The 25,491-nt window shown below is 41.5% G+C and overlaps 1 protein-coding gene and 1 long non-coding RNA gene across 2 annotated transcripts in view; one reads left to right on the plus strand and one right to left on the minus strand.

Moving 5' to 3' along the window:
* arb2a (ARB2 cotranscriptional regulator A) overlaps window positions 1–21,752 on the plus strand; it is a 152,981-nt gene extending 131,229 nt beyond the window's left edge. Inside the window, exon 11 of the mRNA XM_062416727.1 lies at window positions 17,346–21,752. Within this exon, the coding sequence (XP_062272711.1) occupies window positions 17,346–17,410 (65 nt within the window). The 3' untranslated portion in view covers window positions 17,411–21,752. The remainder of the gene's footprint in view (window positions 1–17,345) is intronic.
* LOC133978479 (uncharacterized) overlaps window positions 14,553–25,491 on the minus strand; it is a 21,246-nt gene continuing 10,307 nt past the window's right edge. The window contains exon 2 of the long non-coding RNA XR_009925016.1: window positions 14,553–15,293. This is a non-coding gene — a long non-coding RNA (uncharacterized LOC133978479). The remainder of the gene's footprint in view (window positions 15,294–25,491) is intronic.

The following is a 25,491-nucleotide window of genomic DNA, read 5'->3' on the forward strand; positions in this document are numbered from 1 at the left end:
GTGCTGTGCAGCCCAGGCCAGGTGTCCAGGTATTCTAGCTTTTCTGTGTGTGATTGTGTCTGTCTGTGTGTGTGTGTGTGTGTGTGTGTGTGTGTGTGTGTGTGTGTGTGTGTGTGTGTGTGTGTGTGTGTGTGTGTGTGTGTGTGTGTGTGGGCTCCAACACCTGCTTGGCAGTGGCCCTAGGGCACAGACAGGTTCAAGTTCCACCCAAACAAACATCCTGTAACAGTCGCTCATTAGACACATGTGCATGTGTCTGCATGTGTGGGAATGTATGCATGTTTGTCTGCATATGTCTGGCAAAAGTGTGTGTAACCAACGTACTTATACTGTATGCCCTATGTGCTCATCATTTACACTGGGGTATTGTGTTACCTAGAAGTGTCAAAGTATGCTTTTATACCGACAGACAGTCACCTTGCTCTTCACTTTGTGATTGCTCTTGATCATACCGGCGTCAGGTTCTGGACATTTTTGTGTCCCTGCTCATCTCTGTCCACATGAGAACACCATGGACAAATGTGTCATCCTCAGCCAAAAGCAACATTTAGAGAGGTGAATTAGCTTTAACCCGAATCCCATTCTCTGTGTTTTAGTTTAACACATCTCTCTTTCACACAGACATGGCAGAATGCACACTGAAAAGAACTCGCTCTCTTCCGTCTCCCTCTTTATCTATCGCTACAGCACAGACAAAATGCACGCTGAAAAGAACAGAGATACACATGCACACACGCACACTCAATCGTGCACGCACAAACACACACATCATCCCCCGCCCCCATATCACATTGCTGATATGAACCTTTAGAAAAGAGAAAAGAAATCCTGTTGAATGAAATGAAATTGTGAGGTCGATTTAGAGGCCTCTATGTTAATCTCCAAAGAGAACTGCAAACATAATAGCCATGCAGTTGGAAACTTAATTAACCAGAGACCTTGTCCATAGATGGCAGGTCAAGGGAATCTCACCCACACAGCACCTCATCTTTTCTAGTCAAGGCATTGCTCTGCATTACTACAAACTGAAGATCTCGATCAACCTTTAAAACTCTGTTTATATCTTTATAAGCCCCTGGAGTACATATGGTATTTCCTGTATATGTATGTATAACCACCATTACGTGAGTAGCATAGCCAAGCTGCGTTTACATCTACAGCAATCACTTTTGAGTGGGCAAGTCCAAATTTCTCAGTGATGACATACTTATGAAGACATTACTGTGTATTCTCTCTCTCTCTCTCTCTCTCTCTCTCTCTCTCTCTCTCTCTCTCTCTCTCTCTCTCTCTCTCTCTCTCTCTCTCTCTCTCTCTCTCTCTCTCTCTCTTCTCTCTCTCTCTGTTGACTGTATTTTCCAGATTTTTCTTTTATCTAAATTTTTATCAAGAAGAAATAAAAAAAACTAATTAAAACATATGTCTTAAAATAAACACGTGTGTAGCATCAACATGAGAATCCATATTCTGTTGAGCCACAGTTTAAAAGTCATGCTTATATGAACTGCAGAGGTATATAATGAACAGTCAGGCAATTATGGTGCCCTGTGTGTATTTAAAATATTTAGAGTGTAACATTTATGAGAGTCTCTCCTGTCGTTGGTTCTGTTTTGGCAGAATAGTCAGATGGGTTAAGGAGGAGTTAGTATGTTTAATTTCAATGTGTGCTAACTGTCCACTTCGTTTAATTTTGTTCTAAATATTTCTAACTTTTCTCACTTTTCACATGTTTATACTTCAGTACTCCCTGTGACATCAATGAGGGAAGCTTCATGAGTTTATGAAAGACTTTGTGTGAGTGAGTGCCCTCTAACCATGTATGTATGCACATATGCAAACATGCACATCTGCAGTGAATCTCTTGTTGCTTTAAAGTGTGTCTGTGTCATCCTGTGTGTCACAGGGCATGGTGCCCAGTTCAGGATCTGTGGGATGGCTCATCATAGTGTGCCCCTACAGGGACACTGGAGCAGGACAGCCCCTAGCCATATGGCAGGGGTCCCTGGTCTGTTGGCTGGCCAGTCACACTTGGACCAAAACACGCACACAGTAGCCGCCTCCCTGGAGACTGAGGCTTTGGGCTGTAATGCTGATGGCTGAAGTTTCTGCAATTTTTAATTTGAGATTTTACCGAGTTCCAGTCCTCACACACATTTCCATTAGAAGCAAAAGGGCCGACAAGAGTATTGTGTTTTAAAGATGCCTCTAGAAAATACTGGAGGCTAGAAGGTGGAAAATAAGAGAGGCTAGATTACCCAATGCCAGAAAAAATACAGAAAAGTAAACAGGAAGGAGTAATTTAAGTGTGAGAGTGTCATTAGGGGTAGAGAGAGAGAAAGGGAGAGAGTGTTCATGTTATGTGGAAAGTGTCAGAGGGGTAAGAGTCAGATAAACATATTAAGAAAGTATGTGAGGGAGAAGAGGATAAAGCAGACAGAGACAGAAAGAAAATAAGGCATGAACATTGTGTAGAGAAAAAGAGAAAAGAGCAGCCAGAGAGAGAGAAAGATAGAGAGAGGATCCCACTAGATGGGAGATTGTAACATCACACTGTATGGTCCCCTATGGGACAGCCGCAGACGGAGCACACTCCCTGCTGCATGCAGGAAGAGGGAAGCTTTGCCAGCATGGAAAACATACAAGAGAAGAACGAGAGACAAGCGAAGCAGTGAAAAACGCAGTTCCCCCCAGAGACGAAGTGGGAATTTTCTGCTAGCGCAAACACTATGTAGGCAGATAGCTCAGAAAGAAGACGAGAGGAGATGGCAGAGAATAAGTAAAACGAGGGATGCTGGAGGAAAGGGGAAGTATGATAAATAGATGAAATGGTAGGAAAGCAGAGGAGAAGGGTTCAGAGAACAAGAAAAGCAGAGGGGAAATTCTTTGCTGAAGTTAGATAAATTGATCTGTAACATAATTGTTTAATGAGGTCATTGTTTGATTCAGTAAGGATGTTTGACAGTACTAAATCACACCATCATACATGACTGAAGAAAGGGTTTTTGATATACTTTGCAGTTGATGTCATCATTGCACTGAACACCATGGTGAACACTGTGGAAACCAATTTGACTTTTATTATATAGTGTAACCCTTCAGAATCACTCTGTTTTAGGACAAGAAGCATTAATCAATTGCCCCCCTGCATGATGTTAAATATATATATATATGTATGTGTATACAGTATCAGTCAAAAGTTTGAATACACTTCCCATTCCCTTGAATGAGAAAGTGTGTGTGTGTGTGTGTGTGTGTGTGTGTGTGTGTGTGTGTGTGTGTGTGTGTGTGTGTGTGTGTGTGTGTGTGTGTGTGTGTGTGTGTGTGTGTGTGTGTGTGTGTGTGTGTGTGTGTGTGTGTATGTGTGTGTGTATATGTGTGTGTGTATGTGTGAATGTGTGTGTGTGTGTGGGGAATAGATGAAAAGTATCATTAAACCAGAGTAACCTAAGTGGTGTATTAGTGCAATTCAGTCAGAGCCATGGGGTCATCAGAGAGGCTCTGATCAGAGGTCAGAGTGTGCTGCTGTGAAATGGGACATTACTGTGCACCAACATAGCAATAAATACAGAAAGAAACTTTAACGGCTGTAAAATATGAGGCAGACCTCTTTTTTGCAGCATATAGGGTGAGCATGTCAGTGGGTGTGAGCTTGCGCACGCAAAAGCGCATGTGCTTAAGTGTGTGTCTAGGGCTGCGGTTTTGCTTAAGGGAAAGAAGAGGATGGGGTTAGGGAGGGGTTTAATATGCTACTTTAGCCCTCAGGGGGGTGTACAGTTGAAAGTCAGTGCATGAGGCGTGCAGAATCACACCAGTGTGTGTGTGTGTGGGGGGGGGGGCTGCTATAAAAAGTGAAATCATATCACTTAGCAGCTGAGTGCAGATAAAGCTGTGTTTGAACTGCAAGGCATAAATTATACATTGTAAACAGAGCATTGGGAGACTACGGATCATTTAAATTATGACAGAGGGTAGTTTTTCTCCTTTCCTTTCTTCCTTCCCGCACTTCTGCTTCTGCCGCTCTCACTCGTTCTCCTTTCCTCTTCATTCTCCCGGCCCCCCCAATCCTGCTTCTTTTTTTTCTTTTTTTTTTACCTCTTTCCTCTCTTTTTTGCCTTTCCTCCATCACCTACCTCAACGACCATCCACCTCCAACATACACACATGCCCTTGATCACATTCCTAAATTGTTGATTACTTTATGTTTAATTCAGCCACGTTCTCCCAGTATGTCTACTATATGTTTTAATTGCTACTTGGTTATTGTCCCACAGTGTTACTGAGAAGTAGCGTTCCACACGTGTCATGGATGAAGGACAAAACATGTTGAATGGGCTGGCATCGCATGATTTGATCAATGTTTCGCTCCTGCATAGTTGAAGTTGGGCTCCTGTTTTTTTTTTTTTTAAAGGTGCCTTCGTCCCCCCTGACAAGTGCAAGGTTATTGAACAGTTTATTCTATTTGATTTTGACCACTCGGCACCGTTCCTCTGCTCACAAGTCAATAGCGGAGGATTGAGAGGGTGAGTGCCTCCCCTGACCTCCCCTCCCTCAATATGTGACTCTCGTCTCATCCACCCCAACACACAGATGCACACACAAATACAGAACGACACGCACGCACAAAATGAATGAGCCTCTCTGCCTGTTGTACCCACACCTCTGATCCCAGCTACAATTTTGATTAATCTTGAAGTCCTGCAAGGTCAGGGCAGGACTATGTGTGTATCTGGTGTTAGCTGATGCTGTCAGATAAAGGTCTTAAGCCCTGTCGGGGTGGGTGCTCTGTTTTTTTTCTGTTTGTGTGTGTGTGTGTGTGTGTGTGTGTGTGTGTGTGTGTGTGTGTGTGTGTGTGTGTGTGTGTGTGTGTGTGTGTGTGTGTGTGTGTGTGTGTGTGTGTGTGTGTGTGTGTGTGTGTGTGTGTGTGTGTGTGTGCCAGGGTGGTGTAGATAGTGTCCCCTCTAGAGGTGATCCTGGCCACTCTGAAGCATGGATCAGTGACCTTGCCCAGTTTGGCAGGCAGTGCTCAACTTGTGTGTCTATGTGTGTGTTTTTGTATGTATGTTTGTTCTTGTACTGATTAGAAAAGTCTTCCAAGGCAAGGACTGTCGGGCCATGTTCAAACCAATAATAACACTGCATCAGCAAAACTCAGGGCCTCCATGGGTCTGGGTGCATTGCTACAGGTATAAGTGTAGGTATAATGACACTGCAAAGCAGTTTATAGTCCTTTGAGGCAGAATTTTTAAACTTTTGAACTATATCACAGCAACAATAATCTGCTGTGGTATCTCATTACTTGCAAGGTAAACAATAGAATTTGCACAAGGCTTCATGGTACAAACCACCTGGAATATGCGGTTGCACGCATTGGGTTGGCCAAGACAATTGTTTACAATGCCAACTTTTATTGCCAGATGACGATGCAGGAGCAACCTGAGAAGACACTTTGATTGCAGTGCTTTATAGGGTTAGGTTTCTTCTCAGAGTTGTATTATAGTTAATTCCGTGTTGGAATAAAAAATTATTATAGTTAATTCCGTGTTGGAATAAAAAATATTAGGGTGAAGATTCTTTTGCAGGATTAAGTGAAAGGAACATCTTAATGCGTCCAGCAATTCTAACTCGTCTGTGCTTCTTAGTGTCTTTGCCATTGTGCTTAACCAGGAAAATGTAACTGTGTACATTTCCTTCATTATTGGGTTATGAATTAGCATTGCTCAGTTTCTCTCTCTCTCTCTCTCTCTCTCTCTCTCTCTTGCTCTGTTCATCATTGTTGCTTCATTTCAGTTCTTAGTTCATTTATGAAGACCAGACTGGGGCTGCAACCCCTCGTCTATCCACAGAGCAAGAGGAGATAATTATTCTCTTTCTGACTCACACATTTCGATGAAAAATGCATACAGCTGGGGCTCGAAGCAGCTTATCAAAAGGTTAACTTTTCCCCACAGTTGTCTGTGCTTACAAAGGGGAGCATTTCCAACAACAGTGGCAGCGACAGACCACTTTGTGTTTTCCTGCTGTTTTGTTTGGGTGTTTTCAACATTGTTGTGACCCACCGGTGGCCCGACGCTTGGTTTTCCCAAAGTTAACTTTCAATCAAGGGACAAGCCAGCTGTTGTTTGTGTTGTGTTCTGTACATCGTTTCTTGAGCAGCCGTCTGAGTGCAGATTCACAGCAAAATTATTCTGACATGAATATATATATATGGCATTCAGTCATTTTGCATTATCAATTTACAGCTTTATCTGGTATACAATTAAACTTTACATGCTGATAAATGTGCAAACCAGCTTTCATGTATCTCTAGTGTGCTTATTATAATTGTATCCATAATCCCATACAACCCATCATGAAGTGTGAGCAAATACAAGATTCCATTCTCTAGCAAACATATACAATATGTTATATTCAGTATGCACATCATTGTGCTTGATAGCTCTTTAGATCTTCTCATTGAGATTCAAAAATATTTCGCCTTTTTCACCTTCGCGTACGCTGTATTCCCACATACACTTCTGTCACTCACTTATACACACATATTTACGCACACAAAGTGAAACTCACACACTCACACTTGAGGCCTTATGTGGAAGGAGTGCTGCCTGGGAAAGTGATAGCAAGAGAAAAGAAGCTCTGGAGAGTGAGTTATCTCTTTAGATGTCATTGAGGGGCGCCTCTTTTCTCTCCCTCTCCTTCCCTCTATCATTTTCCTCTTTCTTCCCCTCTCTATGTCTCCCTCTCTCTTGTTCCCACTTGCTCTCTCGAATCATGCTCGCCTCCAGTGGTATTCAGACAGTCCAAGGACAAAGTAGAGATATGCTGGGAGCAATGGACTGTCCGTCAGTGTGTGTGTGTGTGTGTGCGTGTGTGTGCGTGTGCGTGTGTGTGTGTGTGTGTGTGTTTGAGTGAGTGAGTTTGACAGAGAGAAAGAGAGAGAAAGGGGTTGATGTTGAGTCTTTGAAGCTGTTATCCCCCCTGTCCTGACACTTCGGAATCTTGTCCCTCCCCGTTGAACCCCCTGATGCTACATCATGCGCGCACACACACACACACACGCACAAAAAAAACATACTTTTCAGGCTGCTGTGGACACACATAACAACACAATGTAAGATTTAAGATTCACCCAGAGCACAGTGCACAGCTTGCTATTGTCGAGGTCATGCCCTTGTGTTTAAGGACTGTTACATTTATTTCATTTTATATTTATTGACTTGTCAAGGTGACTGTAATGATATTAAATAGTTAATTTCCATAAAGATGTAAGATATGTGTTTGGTTTTTTTGATTATTCACCTGTCTGAGCCTTGTATCTGCGGCACCAAGCCAGGGGTCTCTATATTATTAAGTCATGTAGTGTGTTAATGTGGCCTTGGCTTGTCTGACTAAAGCAGACTGAAGTAGATGGCCCCAGGGTCTGTGACCCTGAGAGAGGCACGCACACACACCTACACACAAAATCAACCAGATGCCTGACCTTCACTCCTCATGTCACACACACACACACACACACACACACAAAATCCATCCCGGAGACAGACTTCTCCCTCTGTCTGTGTGTGACGCGGCTGCTCCGCTCTCTCAGACAAACAGGGGAAATCCTCCTTGTCTTGCCTTGTCTATCACAGACCATCTCACTGTCCCAGCACACGTGAGCTGCAGACCCTCCCCCAACCTCCCAGGCCAGGCTTCAAACCCAAGAGATTTAACCACCACACATGCACACACACACACATATCTTGCACGGGCCTCTTGGCTCCAGCCGGGTTCCCCTGACGCAGGGACACACGCAGGCAGGAAGTTTGAGGAGAGGTTTGTGTCAGTTTGCTTCTCTTAGAACACTTCAGGTCTGACCCTCTCTTGACCATGCGGTTTCCTCCTCCTCCATCTCTCCGTAAACAACCACATCCCTGCGACTGAAGGCGTGCCGGCTCACCAAGAGTAATAACATCACTCATGTTTTGATTTGAGGCTCGACATCTACGTGAGCTACAGAGGCTGACTCACGTACAGTATATATTTGTGTGTTATGTTTGAGTGTAGCAGGAGAAACCTTATGTGTGTGTGTTTCCTTTTGGGTTTTCTCTGATTGCAGGGATGGTAGATCTTCGTCATGGAGGAAACCATGTTAACCTGTCACCTTAGAAGTCGTCTCCTCCCACAATTTATCTAGTGTGTGTCCTTAAAACACACACCCGCCCATGCAGGCGCGTACACACATGCACGTCCCATAAAGAGCGGTTGTCCACTGATCTTGTTGAGTGTGTGTCAACTCCATTAGCACATTCCCAGATAGGGCCAGAGCCCTCTTATCTGTGGTGACCCATTAATTACACTTTGTTCCCTTAAGTGATCTATTTCAGACCTTCCCCGCCCTCTACACCCACTCTCTGATATCTCCAACCGTGCCCTGTTCCTCCCCCACCTGACCTCTCCTCTCCTCTCCTCTCCTCTCCTCTCCTCTCCTCTCCTCTCCTCTCCTCTCCTCTCCTCTCCTGTCCTCTCCTCTCCTCTCCTCTCCTCTACTTTCCTCTCCTCTGCTCTCCTCTCCTCTCCTCTCCTCTCCTCTCCTCTCCTCTCCTCTCCTCTCCTCTCCTCTCCTCTCCTCTCCTCTCCTCCCTCCAATCTACTCTACTCTCCTCTCCAATCTCCTCTCCTCTCCTCTCCTCTCCTCTCCCCTCCCCTCCTCTCCTCTCCTCCCATCTCCTCTCCTCGCCTTTCATATCATCTCCTCTCCTCTGCTATGTCCCCCTCTCTGTATGTGTTACAATGCATGGGATCACAAGGTCATGTGACAAGTAGCTCTATACATGCATAGCAGCTGTGTGTATGTGTGTCTGTTTTAGAAAAAAAGACACCTGAGTGCTCTGTTGGTGGATTTATATGTTAAATTTTCATCGCATTACACTCTTAGTCCAAAACTGTGTAGAAATCATACAGTTTAGTGTATCACATGTTCCAATGTCTGTACTTCCATGGCCAGAAAATATCCTTCAGAGCCCACATTTCTTTTCTCTCGCTGTATTGGTTTCCTTGTCTAAGTCAATTCTGTGCCGATTGAATTCTACGTGCGAGTGTACAAATGTGAACACTGAATAACTCTTCAGCTATTATGAAAACTTTTGTGCGAACCACATGAATATGGTTTTATATCTATCAAGTGTGTATTTGTATTGTCTTTTTGTATGTGTGTGTGTCCTTTGCACTTGGGAGAGGCTAGGCAGTTGGAAGTGCTGGATAATTGAGTGGTATTATAATAGTTGCTGGTTTGCCCCTGAAGAAATTTGTTAGGTTAAAACCAGAGAGCAAGCTCTCTGTTACTCAATATGCCTTCTCATCCAAGAAACCCACAAGCCTGTGTATGTATGTATGTACATGGAATACTCTTTCAGATTGTTACAGTCAGAGTGCAAATAGGTACATGGGCAACTGCTTTGTGCTAACTTAGACGTGTTTTCTCAACATTGTTGGAGATTGACACAGGTGACAAATCATCACTTAACATGTAGTGCTAAAGAGATCTTTGAGTGAAGTGCTGGTCATGAATACTGCGCCTATAAGGCTGTCAATCCGCTTCATGCTTTTTACCACCAAACACAAGCACTAGCATTGCGAAGAACATGTAACAAAGCCTTTTTCCACATTGTAAGCAATGAAAGGCAAGGGCAGTATAAACATTTACAGGCAGAGGACACAGATTTATTTGGTGGAATGTAAAGCAAAAAAAAAGGGGGAAATCATTTAAAGATTTACACTTGCCTCACTGTTCTGCCAGTGTATAAATGCTTTAAGTATTTTGCAGTTGTACCTTGCATTTCACAATACATGTGCCAGTAGTGTTAATGGCTGTGCTCCATTCTCCTGTAGAACTAACTCAACCTGGTTAGTGAAGGATCTTTGTAAGGTGTGTGCGATCACCATGGCCTTGTGTGGATGGGGGTTCTCACACTCAAGGCTGTCTATTCAGTGACCATTGATTCTGAATGTGGCCTGTCTTTCTTACAGGTGCAAGGGGGCCTCTCTTACCCCTCTCCTCCTCCACCACCTCTTTTGTGATGTGTGCATGTCTGATATTGTAGAAGTGTGCGTGTGTGTGCGAGTGTGTTTTTCTATGCCTGGTATTGTCCTGAAGGTGCTAGGGAGGTGCATGAGCTCGTGCATGTGTGTGTTCACGTGTGCATGTGTGTGTTTCAGACCTCATTGTGTTGAAGTGGAGCAGAGGTTGTGTGTTTATGTGAGTAAGGAGTGAGTGTAGTATGGTGAAGTGGTGTAGCGAGTGTGCACTTTGGCTTGGATTTGGTTATACAGACTCTGTGCTTGTGTGTATGTGAGTGTGTGTGAGCATGTGTTAACGTGTGCGCATGCTCGAACTCCACCAGTGTCTTTGGAAAGGTTGTCTGTCCTGACCCTTACCCAGGCATCATGATGTGTGTGTTTCAGTGTATGTGTGTGCACTTGTGCCTATGTGAGTGCACGTATACGCATGCATGCTGGGCCTCCACTAATGGACAATCTTTGTGTGGGCCTTCCTTTTCAGCCATGCTGCTTTTGAGACACATTGTGCCTGGGCATAGAAACAGAAGCTCTCCATTGCCCCTCAATAGGCCAAAAACAAAACCGTGTCAGGCGAGCTAGCAGCCCCCGAGTGTTTGCCATTTATGTCCCAACCAATGGTGGTGCAGAGGGAACAAAGGGCCTAGACAGGGAAGGAGGCCTACACTGTTTACAGTGCTAATGTCTGGGTGGCACTCCCAACAAGACTCCTCCATACACATACATGTGTACGCATACTCAATCACTCAATATCTTTCTTTTTATGTATCTCTCTGTTACATATGAACACTGAATCAACACATACATATATACAATGTGCATGTGTATAACAACAACTGTCAGTGAATGTTGGACATGCAGTAGTGAACATTTGTTCCCCATAATGATGGAGCACGGCTCTATCACTAAAGACATTCTCACAATTTTGAGTTTCCCGGTGTAGTCAAATAGTTAAGTTAGTCTGAGCACACTGTTTACTCATCACTATCATCTCACATTCTCCCTTTTGACCAATTCATTTTTTTTTTTAAAGTCAACTCAATATAGCCGTGTCTAAAATTGTAATCTGATTTATTTATTTTTTAATCAAAATGGCTTCCTGATTAAACAGGACAACAGAGTGTCCTTTTCTATGGATAGAAGGAAAATAAAATGCGAACAGTTTAATTAAAACAAAGGTATTCTACTTTCAGTTGATTTAAATTGTCTCTCATTTTATTGTACACCTCAATGGTTATTATATAGGAGGTATAAGTGTATTTGTACCTGATGCCCTACTGTGTGTCAATCCCAACAACATTGAGACAAATTCTTATCAACTTGTTTTGTTCGCTTTATATACATATACAGTACAAATTGGAGAAACTGAGAAAAGGTTCAACCAACGCCTTTGTTAAAATGCCTCACACAGGTGCCTCTCCTCTTATTCTAAAGTGTCTCATTCCATTTCAATAGAGCAGAGTAAAACAACTGACATTGAGCAGTGCTGTCATAGGCGAGGGCATATTTGGGCTTTTCGATTTTTACTGAAGAGGAGAGAGGAGTCTGACACTGGTATCAAACAGCTTGCGCTGTCCTTGGACCGGGGTTATCTTGTAAATACTCTGCTCTGAGTCTATGAAAGTGAGGGTCCTTTATGACGGCCAAGGCCACTCATTCATGTTAAAATAAAAAAGCACTCAGTGCAGTCTCAGTGTCTGGGTAGGGAGGTGGCAAGTGGGGAAGGATAGATGAAGGTAGGGAACTGAAGGAGAAAAAAGTAGAAAGTAAACCAGAATACTGCATACTATTTTGTGTTGAGTGCAAGTTGTCAGAAGTTTTACTCTGCCTGGAAATATTATATGGAATTTAAAGTAGCTTAGATTGGATGATTTCAACAAGTTACTGTGATATTCTCCCCTCTCTGGGCTTTCACTCGATTTTGTTTCCCTGCATCTCTCTTCTGTTTGTATTTTATTCTAAGTAAATACAGCCCCCTCAGCGGCCCCTGTAGCTAGTGATTCAGGTTCCTCATCTCTGGATGTGTAATGAGTTCTGCCTTGTTTTTGTCTAACAACAACACACAATAATAAGCAAAGTAATTAAATGCAGTACGAGAAGGGGGGGCAGACCCCACTTACCGACGAGCATTAAAAATGAATTGCATTCAAGAAGTAGCAGTGGTATTAGTGGTTTGATGAAATGAGCTATGTTTTGAGTAGTTTTTCTGTTTTATTTTTTTCTTGTTTGATGCATGTGTCTGTCCTGGTCATGTAGATGTGTGGAAGCTTAGTACCATGTTGATTTTATTAAAAGAAGACTGCAGCATACCAAAAATAAAAAAAAGTCTGATTATACCTGTGTTATAGTGTCTGTGGGTTTGATGTGGATGTCTTCACCGCGAGTGGAAATTGAGTGGTGGTGGGGAGGGGATAAATTTAGATTTAATTCGCTTTTTGACTGAGGACAACATCTCCATGTTTTGCTACAGAGGACAGAGTTGCTCTGGCAGTGTGGCTGACCGGCTGTCACCTGCCTGGGTTTTCTTTGACCTCATCTCCAGTGGCAACATGGCCTTCCCCCTACGACAGACAGCCACGTGGGGTAAAAAGACATTCTTGACCTTTACTCATGTCGGCAAGCAAGATGACAACATGCATAACTGACTGTGTGCACACACGCACTCATTATCCGCACGCACACTGTGCACATACTCTTGCACACACCAAGGAAGATCATCTAATATCAGAGAGCGTCAGGGACGGAAATCCGATCGTCTGACAACCAGGATACAGATAGCGATTCCCCACCGCTGATCCATGCAACAGATAGTTTCCACAAACAGCCGCCCAGCTAAGGTTACAGCCAGCCAGGGCCCACACCACAACATGCTCCTCTGCCTCACATCTAGATAAAACAAAAGCTTGGGTTACTGTTGATAGGATATCGATATGAAAATACACTGTTTGTGTTAGATGTTTGATGAAAACTTTGACAAGAGGAAATGAGAAAATGTTTACTTCTGCATGCAATATCATGGATATCAGTCCTGTTAGCTTTTTGTAATTTCCACTTCTTGATTATATCATTGTTCATCTCCTTTTTTAATTGAAGCTCATTAAATGTTTAACCCAAATGTCAATATATTTGATTAAGCACTCATAATTGTTTAAAGAAATTCAATTCACACAAAGAAAAGTATCATCACTTTACATTTCCCTTGCCTCAAAGTCCTCTTAATAACTTGAATATGTATTTATATTATAAATGAAGTAAAGAGATATGGCCCCCTTCACATCAATGTAATTACGAATCACAAAAAAAGAGTTTGATTCAAATAAAATAGGCCATTTGTACACAAGCAATTAACTGGTGCGGCTTTAAATAATGTAGCCCAGATGGAACCTAATTATAGTCGGCATGCTTTGATTCGGGCTTTCTGTTGGAGTATCACTCGGGGCGTCACTTTGGCTTTTCAGTCACCTAGCGTTTGTTTTGAAATTTGTGACAATCAGAGCCGATTACCATTTGTAACAGCATGCAGCGTTTGGTGCTGAGGGAAGAAAGCATGGCCCATAGCTATGGAGGAGTTTCCTTGTTTCCTTTTTAACAGCTCAAAACTCTCCTCCTCTGTTCCCTTACCTCACTGCACACAAATGATAACAACTGTGTGTTTGGATGTGTGTGTGAGTGGGGGTGCGTGTTGGATTGTTTGGTGTTTTGGGGGAGGGTACAGCGGGCATGTGCTACATGTGTGAGTGAAAGTATGTGTGAGTGTCTGCCATCCATGAGTAGACTCTTGCAAGTGAAAAATCTGTGTGTGTGTGTGTGTGTGTGTGTGTGTGTGTGTGTGTGTGTGTGTGTGTGTGTGTGTGTTTGTTTGTTGGCATCTTGTACGAGAGTAGAGTCAGAGGGAGATCAAACCATCAGTCAATTATCATGAGAGGGCTCCAGTGGCTGTGACAGGGAGGAGGAGGCTAAATATCCAGGATCAAATACTCTCTGCCTGTCACATAATGAGGCAGCCTCACTGGTTTCCGACAACGACACACACAGGATGGTCAAACACAGGGCACGAGTTAGGTACCAGACTGAAACATCTGCCATGACCTGAGCAGAGAGCACCAAGAGCTTTCACCACAGACTGTGTTTCTATACCTGCTCTTACCTGCATCACAGTGAAACATCATCACGGAACTCCATAAGTCTGTAATTGTGTGTTGCCTTGCCTGAAGGTTGCAGCCGTCATCTCTCCACTTGCAATAATAGCCTCTGTTAAGCTTGCCATTGCCCAATACTAATTATAAACACGTGAGAGTGAAGACAATTTTTCTCTGTATTTCCCATGACAATACCCAGTGTTAAGGAGCTCATAGTAACATAATCATTATTGCATTTACAATAAATGAGGACATTATTGCATTTATAATAAACTTCATTAGATTGATGCAGTTACAATAATAATGTTAAAAGTAGCATAAGCAACTTAATTGATTCATAGTAGAAAATACAAAAAACACATATAAATACACAAGGTACTTTATTTTCAAAGTTTCATCGATTAAATACAAAATACAAGTTATAATTAAATAGATTAAAATGGAAGCATGTTTTCATCTATTATATCTTGTTTTAAAAATGCATGAAATCAATTTCTCATTAAAGAAATATGCTCATCAGTTTAAAAACTTTTTCATTCAGGGGCTAAAATTGAGAATAAAGTAGTGTTTATTGGCTGTTTATGGGTTCACTTTACACACATATAGCCAGATGACACCTCATCGATCCCCACCTCTTTTAAAGATATTACTTTGATTTGTGGCATAGCTGAGGTAATTCTCTCTCTCCCCGTAAGTCTTTAGTGGCTAGTGAAGCCTGGTCATTGGGGTTCCTCCTCTAAATCAGTGGTCACAACTCAGCTTTGACAACATCCATTAGGTTCGACACACTTGGCTATTAAAGGAAGAGTGGACGTAAGCTGTTAAAGGCTTATTTAAGCATGTGGGAGGGTGGGTTTATGTCTCAATGTGCGTGAGTGTTGTTGGGGGGGAGTGGACTTCAACTCAAAGCCTCCACCATATAGAGGGGTGGAGCTTAACACCAGAGTCATTGGAGGGGCACAGACTCATCTGCATATTGGCACAGAGATGCCCCCCTGGTGACCCCAAAGTGCGATGGGATAGGGTGGAGAGAGCTGGCGGCGTTCCGGAGGAGTTCACCGCCAGTTCAGGGTGAACGAGAGAGCACTGTAGCATTGATCGTTCCTGCAGGAGAGAAAAAGAAAAAGGACAAAACACAAGTAAAAACACTAGTGAGCGAGAGGCCAATGAGACAGGGAAAATGGAGGAGGAGTAGGAAGTGGAAATGGATCACAGTACCTTAAATTGGATATAAATGATAGATTAGAGGTGTGAGAGGGCTGTGTCTTTGTTTCCCAGAGATAGGTGTTATGTTGAGCCCTACACAGGTAGCAGAGTCACTGTGAGTGCTGGGTTATTGACTCCCATGATTGCCAGGCCAGTAAATTTGACCCAAGGCACTGACTGCAGTCTGCTTGCCATATATCGTGCAGCGCTATCTTAGAGTGATCGAGAACCCACTTACATAATCTTACACACAAATATGACATACACACAAATAAAACACACCACCAGCAATGTAACCCAAACTTCCACTCAGCCCAGGATCCAACACTTTCCCCCAGTCTTACAATCATACACACAAACACACACAAGCACGAGCACACCATCTCTATTAATGTGTCCAGGCAGGGGTCAATCTAATAAACATGGGGTCAGTGCAGTGGTCATCAGAGGCCTGTCTATGGTGAGAGAGCCTTTAAGGTGCTTCCTAATTGTATCCCTGTGGCCTTCTAGTCTATCTTTTTATAGCCAATCCCTCATACACAGAGAAGAGGGCGGAAACAAGGGAGGAAGGAGAAAGGCACTGAAGTCAGGACCAGGGGTAAAGAGGTAGTTGTACTGTACTACTGATTTGATTTATCCTAGAAGGGTTGGGGTTTTTCAACCCTTTTCTGTTGTTGTTTTTTTACACAAATCTAACATATTTCATATACTAAGCTCATCCTTTTTTAATCCTCCCAAGAAAATTGTTAGGACACATTTTAATATTCTTATCTTCACAAACAAATGCAGGTCCCATCTTAAAAAGAAACTTAAGTGTTCAAATAAAGATTTAAAAAAGAAAATGCATTATTGCCAAGCTTGCATTCGATCATTCCTCTCTCTGTAAACGTGTATATTTCATTCACATCTATCTGTCAAAGGATGAAACTCTTAATATCATCTCACTGCAAACCTGTTTTCCCTCTGCACAAGAGGGCACTTTAATATGGCTTCTCAAGTCCAGTTACAGTTGTGTTGCTAAGCAGCTGAGCTGCTAGCCAGCAGGGGCAGGAAGAAGCCATTACCTGTTAGCACTCTCACTGAATGGTTAGCAAGCAGGAGCAGAAACAGGTCCGGCAGCAGCTGCAGCCACATCATCAACACTCTGATGCCAAGCCAAGGTGTTCTGTAGTAGCACTAGCTGGCATAGTAGAAAACAGCCACTAAGTTTTTGCAACCTATCCAACTAAAAGCTTGAGGCACATGTACCAGATTTCAAGCTCCAGTGTGACCCTAACTTGGGAACTGGCTAACCTGGAGGAGGTCATAGAGAAACTTAGCACTACTGCCTCCCCCCGCCACCAACAGACCACCTGATATGTTCACTAGTTACCTCAGCTTCTGTCTTCCCTTTCCTCAATCAGCCCTTTAGAATGAATGACTACCGCTCCACTGGTTTCGCTTAGTGCACCCATTGTGCATAACTATGGTTTTGTAGGAAGGCCTGAGATGGAAAGACGGACGTGCAGTGGTGTTGCTTATCAGGTATCTGCTTGGGTAACATATGAAGGCTGTCCCACTAGACTAATAGGTCATAGGCTGTGTTGGCTCTCATGCATAAGGCCTTAGGCTTGCGTGGAGGGATGCAATGCACTGTGGAAATGGTGAGCCTTAAGAGACAAGCATTTTATTGGATGGGCTTCATCTATTTTTCACCCTTTATGTTGCCACACTATGCACTTTCTTTGCCTGCAGCTTAACAATTTGCAAATATTTTGTGAACCCCCACTCATGTTTGTGTGTGTGTGTGTGTGTGTGTGTGTGTGTGTGTGGTGTGTGTGTGTGTGTGTGTGTGTGTGTGTGTGTGGTGTGTGTGTGTGTGTGTGTGTGTGTGTGTGTGTGTGTGTGTGTGGTGTGTGTGTGTGCGTGTTGCACTTGTGCCATGTGTGTGTGTGTATCTTGTACGTATAGGTACAGAGAGGCATGAGTTGACTTCCTGGATGAGTTTTCAACTCCATCTTCAGTTTCTTCAGTGATGTCCCTGGCAGCAAAAAGAGGAATGAGGAGGCAGAGGAGACCTCCAACATTGTCACCACACGCAGCAGCTCCCTCAAAAACAAACACCAAGATTTGTAGAGGACCAACAACAATGACTTGGAACAAGTGGATAGGGAGGGGGGATCAGATGGGGGAGCTAGGGGGAGCTACAGAAAGGGAGGCCAAGGTTTCAGCTCCCTTCTGCTATTTTTTCTCTTTTATTCTCTCCCTCCCTCTGGTAACCTCCATCTTTCTTTTCCCTGAGTGTCATTTCTCCCTTCCGGCCCTCCTTGGCTCGTGTGCGCACTCATAGCCTTGTTGTTGTAAGAGACAAGAGAGTACAGGGTCACCATGTATACATCACAATAACGTTTTGCATTACTTCTAGATGAGCGCAACTGTCAAAGCAATATGGGCCTGAGTGTTAGCGCTTCCCGTGGGCTGTGGGGCCTGGCTGCGGGGTACGGGCCACAGCAGCAGAGATTAAGGCTGACAGGCGCTGTGCACAATGCGCTGTGGTGCACCTCTAATTGTCCCTGACATCAGCCTGAACTGAGCTAATGCCCCCGCCTGCCCTCCAGTCTGCACTGCTAAGGTCTCTCCCCTTCTCTCCCCTCTTTCTCGCTGGTCCTAAAGCCTGGGCCACTGAAGTCATGCTGTATGGTATCTTCTGCTAACCATTAGATATCGTTTGAACCTGGTCAGTGCCCATCTCCTTTTTTTTTTTTTTTAGCCCACTTACCTCTTTTTTTTTTCCTTTTTTTTTCCTTTTTTTTTTTTTTTTACAAAAGTGAACATGTACTCATAACTGGTCATCATTTGCTTTGTTTTAAACAAAGGGTGTTTCTATAACTTTCTGTAATTCTCCACTGCATATGCAGTTTACTTTTAAACTTTTCTCATTCACCTTTGTGTAAAATATGGTTCCAGCATGTGCCATATATTTCTGGGTTTGCAATGCTTATAATAAGAGAGATCTTTTTCTAATTTCTCAGCTTTGAGCTAAATTTGAATGCATTGTTTCATACACATGACTACACATGACACTATTGTATTTTTAATATTACGCCAATACTCCTCAGTGCTGTAAATGTTTACTCTTGAATATCCCTGGGTTTGATTTGCAAAAATTGTGGAGAGTCCAGCTTTATATGTTTATTATATATTTTTTTCTTTCTTTTGATATCCTTGAAATTGATGTCTCCAGATGATTGAATGTCATAAAACAAATAAAACAAACACAACCTGTGCTGAATATGGAAAATCCAGGACACAGAGCATATTTAAAATCACTTAAAGTCAAGCATCAGAATGGGTTTTGAGGGATATCTCATTTTAACAGGAGCCAGAAGTCAGCTCACAACACTCATAAAGCCTCAATATATCGCCTTACACATGTCAGGAAATCCAAGATTTCAATATTATTCTAAGCCTGAATGATATTTCCTAAGATGTTGGAGAAATGTAACATATCTATTTTTCCCCTTTTTTCCTTCCACTGAAGTACTTTTCTTGTGTACTTAGAAGTGACAAAGTCAGCTCCTTTCTCAGCTGCACGTAATCTGACTATGTGACACAAACATGATAAAAAAAATTTCCATAAGGCTGGTGTGTTTTATAAACCACTCAAGGCTTAATGGAATACATTTCTAATTGTGTCATGACATTAGTAAAAACCTCAAACCGGATTCTAAATCTTATGATACCTTAGACACGTTCTCAAATATGTACATTTCTTTTTTTTCCACTTCAAATAGTTACCATTGTTTAACTTTTACACTGTGAAATCCTGCCTCTCCTCTCACTGTGTGCATGGTTTAAGGCTTTTGTGGATTATCTTTCTGCTGTAATGAGACAACCTGTAGCTGATGGGTTGCAGGCCTAATTTCCTTTTAATTTGATTCAGATCTCTCCAGGTTTTCAGCAAAGAAGTTGGCTTATTATTTGATTTGATGATTTTCGTTTCAAGATACCATTGCTCATCTTCCTGCTTTTCAGCCACAATCAGTTCATTTTTCATTCTATAATTTTGTATATTGTTGCCTTAGGAATAAACAAGACTCTGCTCACTGTTTTTAATACTATCCAGCAAGCCATATATGAATGGAACTTAAGATGTAAGAGCAGCCTAAATCCAAAGCGCCAGTCTGCAAATGAAAGGGGGACTAATTTTACTCTTGAAGATATTATTTTTTTGCAGATGGTTTATATGTTGTATTGGTTTAAGAAACACCGCCCATTGTGTTTTTACCGCACCACAAGCCGTTTGCATTTTATGGAATCGCAAGTGTCCTGCAGGTCACACATTTTTCTTTAACTCTCAGATGTCTGTCTCTTTTTCTTTTGAACCATGTTGGCTTTAATTGACTGTCTTTAAAGTAATTCTAAAGTTTTTTTCAACACAGTTATGACTTTTTATTTTACATAATTGATTCATTTTGTAATTAACCTGTAAAGGCCTGTCGAAAGCAAATAAATGAAATTTTGCACCTTTTTTTCTTTATTTTTTTTAAGCTGTCAATATTTTACTGTTTCATCATTGATTTTCATAACATTTTGTTTTATTTTTTTCTATTTATCTTCTCTGTTTTTTATTGCAAATTGTTATTTTTAACGGATGCCACTGCAGAATAACGCGCATTATAAATGTGTTAACAAATAAATCAGTCAGGAACGAATGTAAAGAGAGACAGAGAGGTGCCCTGAAGTGTAAAGTGAGTGCAGAGGGGACGAGAAAATTCGAGCAGCAAGTGAAAAAATGACCTGAGTCATCATCTCACATAACCGAAGACCACCTAACGTCTGTTTGCTGTTAGTGGAGTGCCTTTTTATCAAGTTTCTAAACCTAAATGTTTACCTTAATTCAGCGCTGCTTTTTTAAGTGAAGCTGTCGATAAAAGTTTGCATTTTTCTACAGGTCAGTGTTGTAAGACGTGTCAAAAGGAAAACAAAACATAAACAGTAATTCCCCCTTTTTTTTGGTCATTAATTTTGGCAAAGTTGAGCCCCCCCTCCATCCCGGCGAGGTTTTACAGCATCATTTGTTTTCACACGGTGAAAACCGATCAGGTCATTAAACGCCCCCTCAATAAATCTTTAGAAATCTTTTCCATTAACCCCCGAACAACAAGTGGAACCAGGCGAGTCCCCCTCGCACACGTGTCAGGCCGCTGATTAAAGAGGGGCATTCAAACACACACAACACACACACAGGCAGAATCATAAGTGAATTACTCACCTTTTCTGTCTTTAAAAAAAATAGTTTAAAAAACATCATAGGGGCATCACTGGTAAATTTTAATTTAGCAATTCGCGGATAAACCTATCTATCTATCTATCTATCTATCTATCTATCTATCTATCTATCTATCTATCTATCTATCTATCTATCTATCTATCTATCCATCCATCCATCCATCCATCCATCTATCCATCTATCTATTTTATTAAATAACCTTACTTGCCTCCTATCCCAACCAATAATGAAGTGGTAAAAAGGAAAAGTCTGACCTCCCGTCAAGTGATCATCAAAGGAAGTCAACTAATACGGCACAATTCGAGTAAGATTAATTTAGAGAAAGATTAAGATATTATACGGCAACACTAAATTTTGTTAAGTGCGTCTATTCTATTTACAGCCGGCTCACAATGCAAATAAAACTTTTCAACCAGGCATCAGTGAGCCAGTTTTTCATAATTTGGCTTTAATGAACTCTATAAATAAATAGAAACTCTCCAGTTCACCCCTGAAAGTCATTTTGTAAGTGTCCTGTATTCTCAGATGAATCACTCATGCGTCTCTTTACTTCTGAAGAACAGCAGTGCGACTATCTCAGTGGCTTCTGTACGAGAAATTGTCCAACTCGCCTGTTTTTTTTTTTACTCGCAAGAAGGTTAGCACAGCGTGTCAATTTATAATAGGTATGACTGATTTGATTATAGGTTTCACTCTCCCAGCTATTGTCGTCAACTCACGGTACAGACAGTTTACAGGCAGCTCCACACTGAATCATATCTACAGCACAAAATAACAAACAGCTGGAGCTTTAGGATGAAATCCTGCCAAATGGGGGGGTCCCTTCTGTAATGTCAGATTTTGAGGGGGGCTGGCCGGGTTGGGGGTGGGTGGGGTCCTTGACATGAAAAAGTTGGGGAACCCCTGTGCTGCCACAAGCCTGAAGATATTTCAATTTTTTACTTTAAGGGCTGTTACGCTTGGTTGCTCTGGCCCACTCTGATATGCACGCCATCCCCTGCAAAAGATGAACTCTTTCCAAAAAGAACCAGGCATTAGGCAAAGTTGGAATGTCACCCCCTCTGACAGCCCCCCCACCCCCGAGACACACACGCCTCTCTCTTTCTCTCTCTCTCTCTCTCTCTCTCTCTCTCTCTTCTTCTCTCTCTCTCTCTCCTCTCTCTCTCTCTCTTCTCTCTCTCTCTCTCTCTCTCTCTCTCTCTCCTCTCTCTCTCCTTCAGACACTCCTCCAGCGGATCACTGTCAGATCACTATTTGCATAATTATATGCTCAGCTCAGAAGAGAAAACTAACCCCCAAATTTTACGGGTCAACTAACTGCAACAATCAATGTTTTATCGGGTATACTAAAAGAAAAATATCTTCAACAATCATGGTAAAGGAACTGTCTTTCTCTCTCTATATCTCTCGCTCCCTCTTCATCAATTCAAAATTCAATTTACTTTTATTGGCATGACTGCTTATCAGAAACAATATTTCCATAGTAGTTTAAAAAATGTAAAATTCAACCAACACCCTTGCCTCAAAAAAGAGATCGCCACCACCAACTATCTCTCTCTCTCTCTCTCTCCTCTCTCTCTCTCTCTCTCTCTCTCTCTCTCTCTTCTCTCTCTCTCTCTCTCGTCTCTCTCTCTCTCACACACACACACACACACACACACACACCACACGCACCACACAATACGTTAGCAAATACTTTTTCATCTATTGACTGGGGGAGAATGTCTGGTTTAAGCTTGGAGGTGCATTCAAGATTTGTATCCCCTTCTTCCCTTCCCCTATTCTGTCCCTCTTTTCTCTCCAGTCTCTATACTGTGTTTTTCCTTGAGCAGAAGAGGTCTTTAATATAGAGCCTGTATACCAGAGCACAACTCAGTGACCGGTTTCGTCTTAGACGTCATTACATATTCATTGACTTGCAGAGAAACCATTTAATCCAGTGGAAACAACTCCCTCTTCAATCGCCTCTCTCCTTCTCTATTCTAATAAGGAGTCGCGGGCTGAGACAACACTTGGGGCCACAGACATCACATTTAGGAAAGAGTGTGACTGGCCTTTATTTTTACAAGGCGAGGAAGGTGCAGCGCTGCTGAATGATATATGTGTGGGCACAGGTGTTGCACCATGTGGGGGTCCCCCAAATTGAGAAATATAGGGATCCCCATATTTTTGAATGTATTCAACATGCAGATATACTTTATTTTTCTATCTATTTTATGCTCTGCATCATTTGACGTATAATATGTGAGATATCACACATCTTAAATATTAATATAATGCACAACTGTGTATATATATATAATATATAAAAAAAACATCTAAAAAGTTTTTAAGCAAGCAATCCCCGCAAGTCACTTGTGCAAAACTTGGTTAATTAGGCTATCCTGAGCTTCGCCTACTCGTGCACGCACGCACGCACGCTGATCCGCTATTCTTCTACCTTTGCTCTCACCTGTCTTAGAGTTCTTATGAAAAAGAACTATTATAACCATAATGTGTTAAAATATGCGAAGGAAATCGGCTATCCCAGCAAAATTGCAATTCCCTGGGTCATTACAGGAAGCGCTTGTACAGAAGTGAAAAAATGCCTTAAGAGACCAAATCACTAAGAAACACCACCACGCTGAAGTCCCTGTAGAAATATAATACGAACATTACCAGGGAATATTCTCGTGGTTGCTCGTAGGTATTTTTCTTTACTCGGTTTTGCTGTTTTATACACTTCTAAGTTGCCACTACATCAGCAGCGTGGCCTAATGTGTGTGCGGTGCGTGCTTGAGGATCCTGGCATATAATACTCCGATTGTGGGACAGCTGTTGGCAGGGCCCGTTTTACGGTGTTCAGTCCATTTGGCTTTAATAGCAGCTTTCAGGCGGACCGCTACTCTATCCCCCTCACCGCCCCCCTCAATTACACCTCCTCTGATACTCTGCTGGCCTAAAGACTCCTGCAGTAAAAAAAAAAACACCCTCTGAAATGCAATACATTTGAAGAATGAGCTCTGACTTTTTAAGATTTGGGGCTATACTCTCTGATGATTTCAGGGAAGCAATGTTAGGCAAGCAGTGATGAAGGAGGGCGGGAAAGGAAGTATAACACAGCTCATTGGCCTAGTTTAACAGGCCACCGACGACTTACTGCGGAAAATTGGTCATTTTGTCTTGATGAATGGCAAGTCAAGATGAAGGGGCTCTGTAGGCCTGTGATCGGGGGCCTTTTCTCAGACTGTAAAATGCGACTGGATATCTGTAGACCTATAATGTTCGTTATTTAGCACTCTGTAATTTGTCAAATTTCAAGTATCATATTGACAAATGCCAATTTTTAATTAACGCACGTGTGTGTGTGTGTGTGTGTGTGTGTGTGTGTAGTGTGTGTGTGTGTGTGTGTGTGTGTGTGTGTGTGTGTGTGTGTGTGTGTGTGTGCACTCAGCTTCCAAAACAATTAGGTTGATTGTATGATGTGTGCTACAGTGTTTCAGTATTTCTTCTTTTCTTCTTAACACGCACAGTCAGAGAAGTGAAAGAAGCGCTCATTTATTACTCACAGATCTGAGTCATCTGCATTGATTAATTATTATTTTATTATTTTCCAACCACTTGACTGCAAGACTTTATTATTATTTCCTCTCATCGATACAAATATAAATGGTGTTGTTACAGTTGTAACAGAGGACCAATCGATTGGTCGTTAATAAAACAATGCACAGGACATATCTGTTTTTTAAAATATAATAAAGTTGATATTTCGACTTATATCCATAATGTCTTAATACACTGCACTTTAATATAATTATTTATATTAAATTATCAAATCTACACTAGAAAATCTAAATTATTTTAAAAAATAATAATGTACTAATGTACTGTTGTTCAACTCTTAACAGGTAACCAACTAAAATGTAATTCAAAGAAAAAAATCAATTTATAAGTAAAAAAATATATAATGAATGATTTAATAAGCTCATTGATAATGTGTTATCATTATATTTAAAAAGACATAATTAAAACTAACAATTATATAATAAATATCAATCGGGGAAATGAAGTTGTTATAGATAAAGCTATACATAAAATAATCTTAAACGAAAATTTAGAAAAACGAGTGAATTCTTTAATGAATTTTATTTTATAATCTCTAAATTTTACAGAGAGTTTGTCAGGGAAAAAAAAGAAGAGATATTTTTTTAACCGGAATGAGGCTCATGGTCCAATTATTTCTTTGTTTTAGTGCTTACAACAACTCCTGAAGTGTGCTGTCATCAATAAGAAAAAAATAAGATTATTTTAAGCGACCATTGTAAATCGGAGGAGGTCGACTGTATATGAAACAATGTTTTCTTGCACTTAAAGCAACGAAATAATTAAGTAATTTCAAGAAACCCTTGAAGTCCAATCCGCCCTAAATCAATATTGCAATGGAGTTGGTGAGATATCGATTACTCGAGGGTTGGAGAAAAGGCCTTGAATTACACAGCCAAAAAATAAATAAATAATTTTTTTAAGGCTTTTGATAAGTGAACTTCTTCGTCAAACACGCCAAAAGATCTTAAATCTGAGTGTCAAATGATTCAATACTCAAAAGTTTAATTCTCACATAAGTAGATATTGTGTATTTCAATATTTTTTCAAAAAATAAAGCAGATATCTACTTCAATAACAAAGAAATGTGTAGCTGATTTAAAATGCGTCTAGGAAGTTTTTCATTGAAAGTGAAATTATCTAAACTTCAGCCTTCAGTTTTTTTCACGTTCCCAGAAAAAATTAACATTAAAAAAAGTTGAATACAGACTCAAATATTTATTTAAACAATCATTTTGCTGT

The sequence above is a fragment of the Scomber scombrus genome, chromosome 4, assembly GCF_963691925.1.
Source record: "Scomber scombrus chromosome 4, fScoSco1.1, whole genome shotgun sequence".
NCBI lineage: Eukaryota > Metazoa > Chordata > Actinopteri > Scombriformes > Scombridae > Scomber > Scomber scombrus.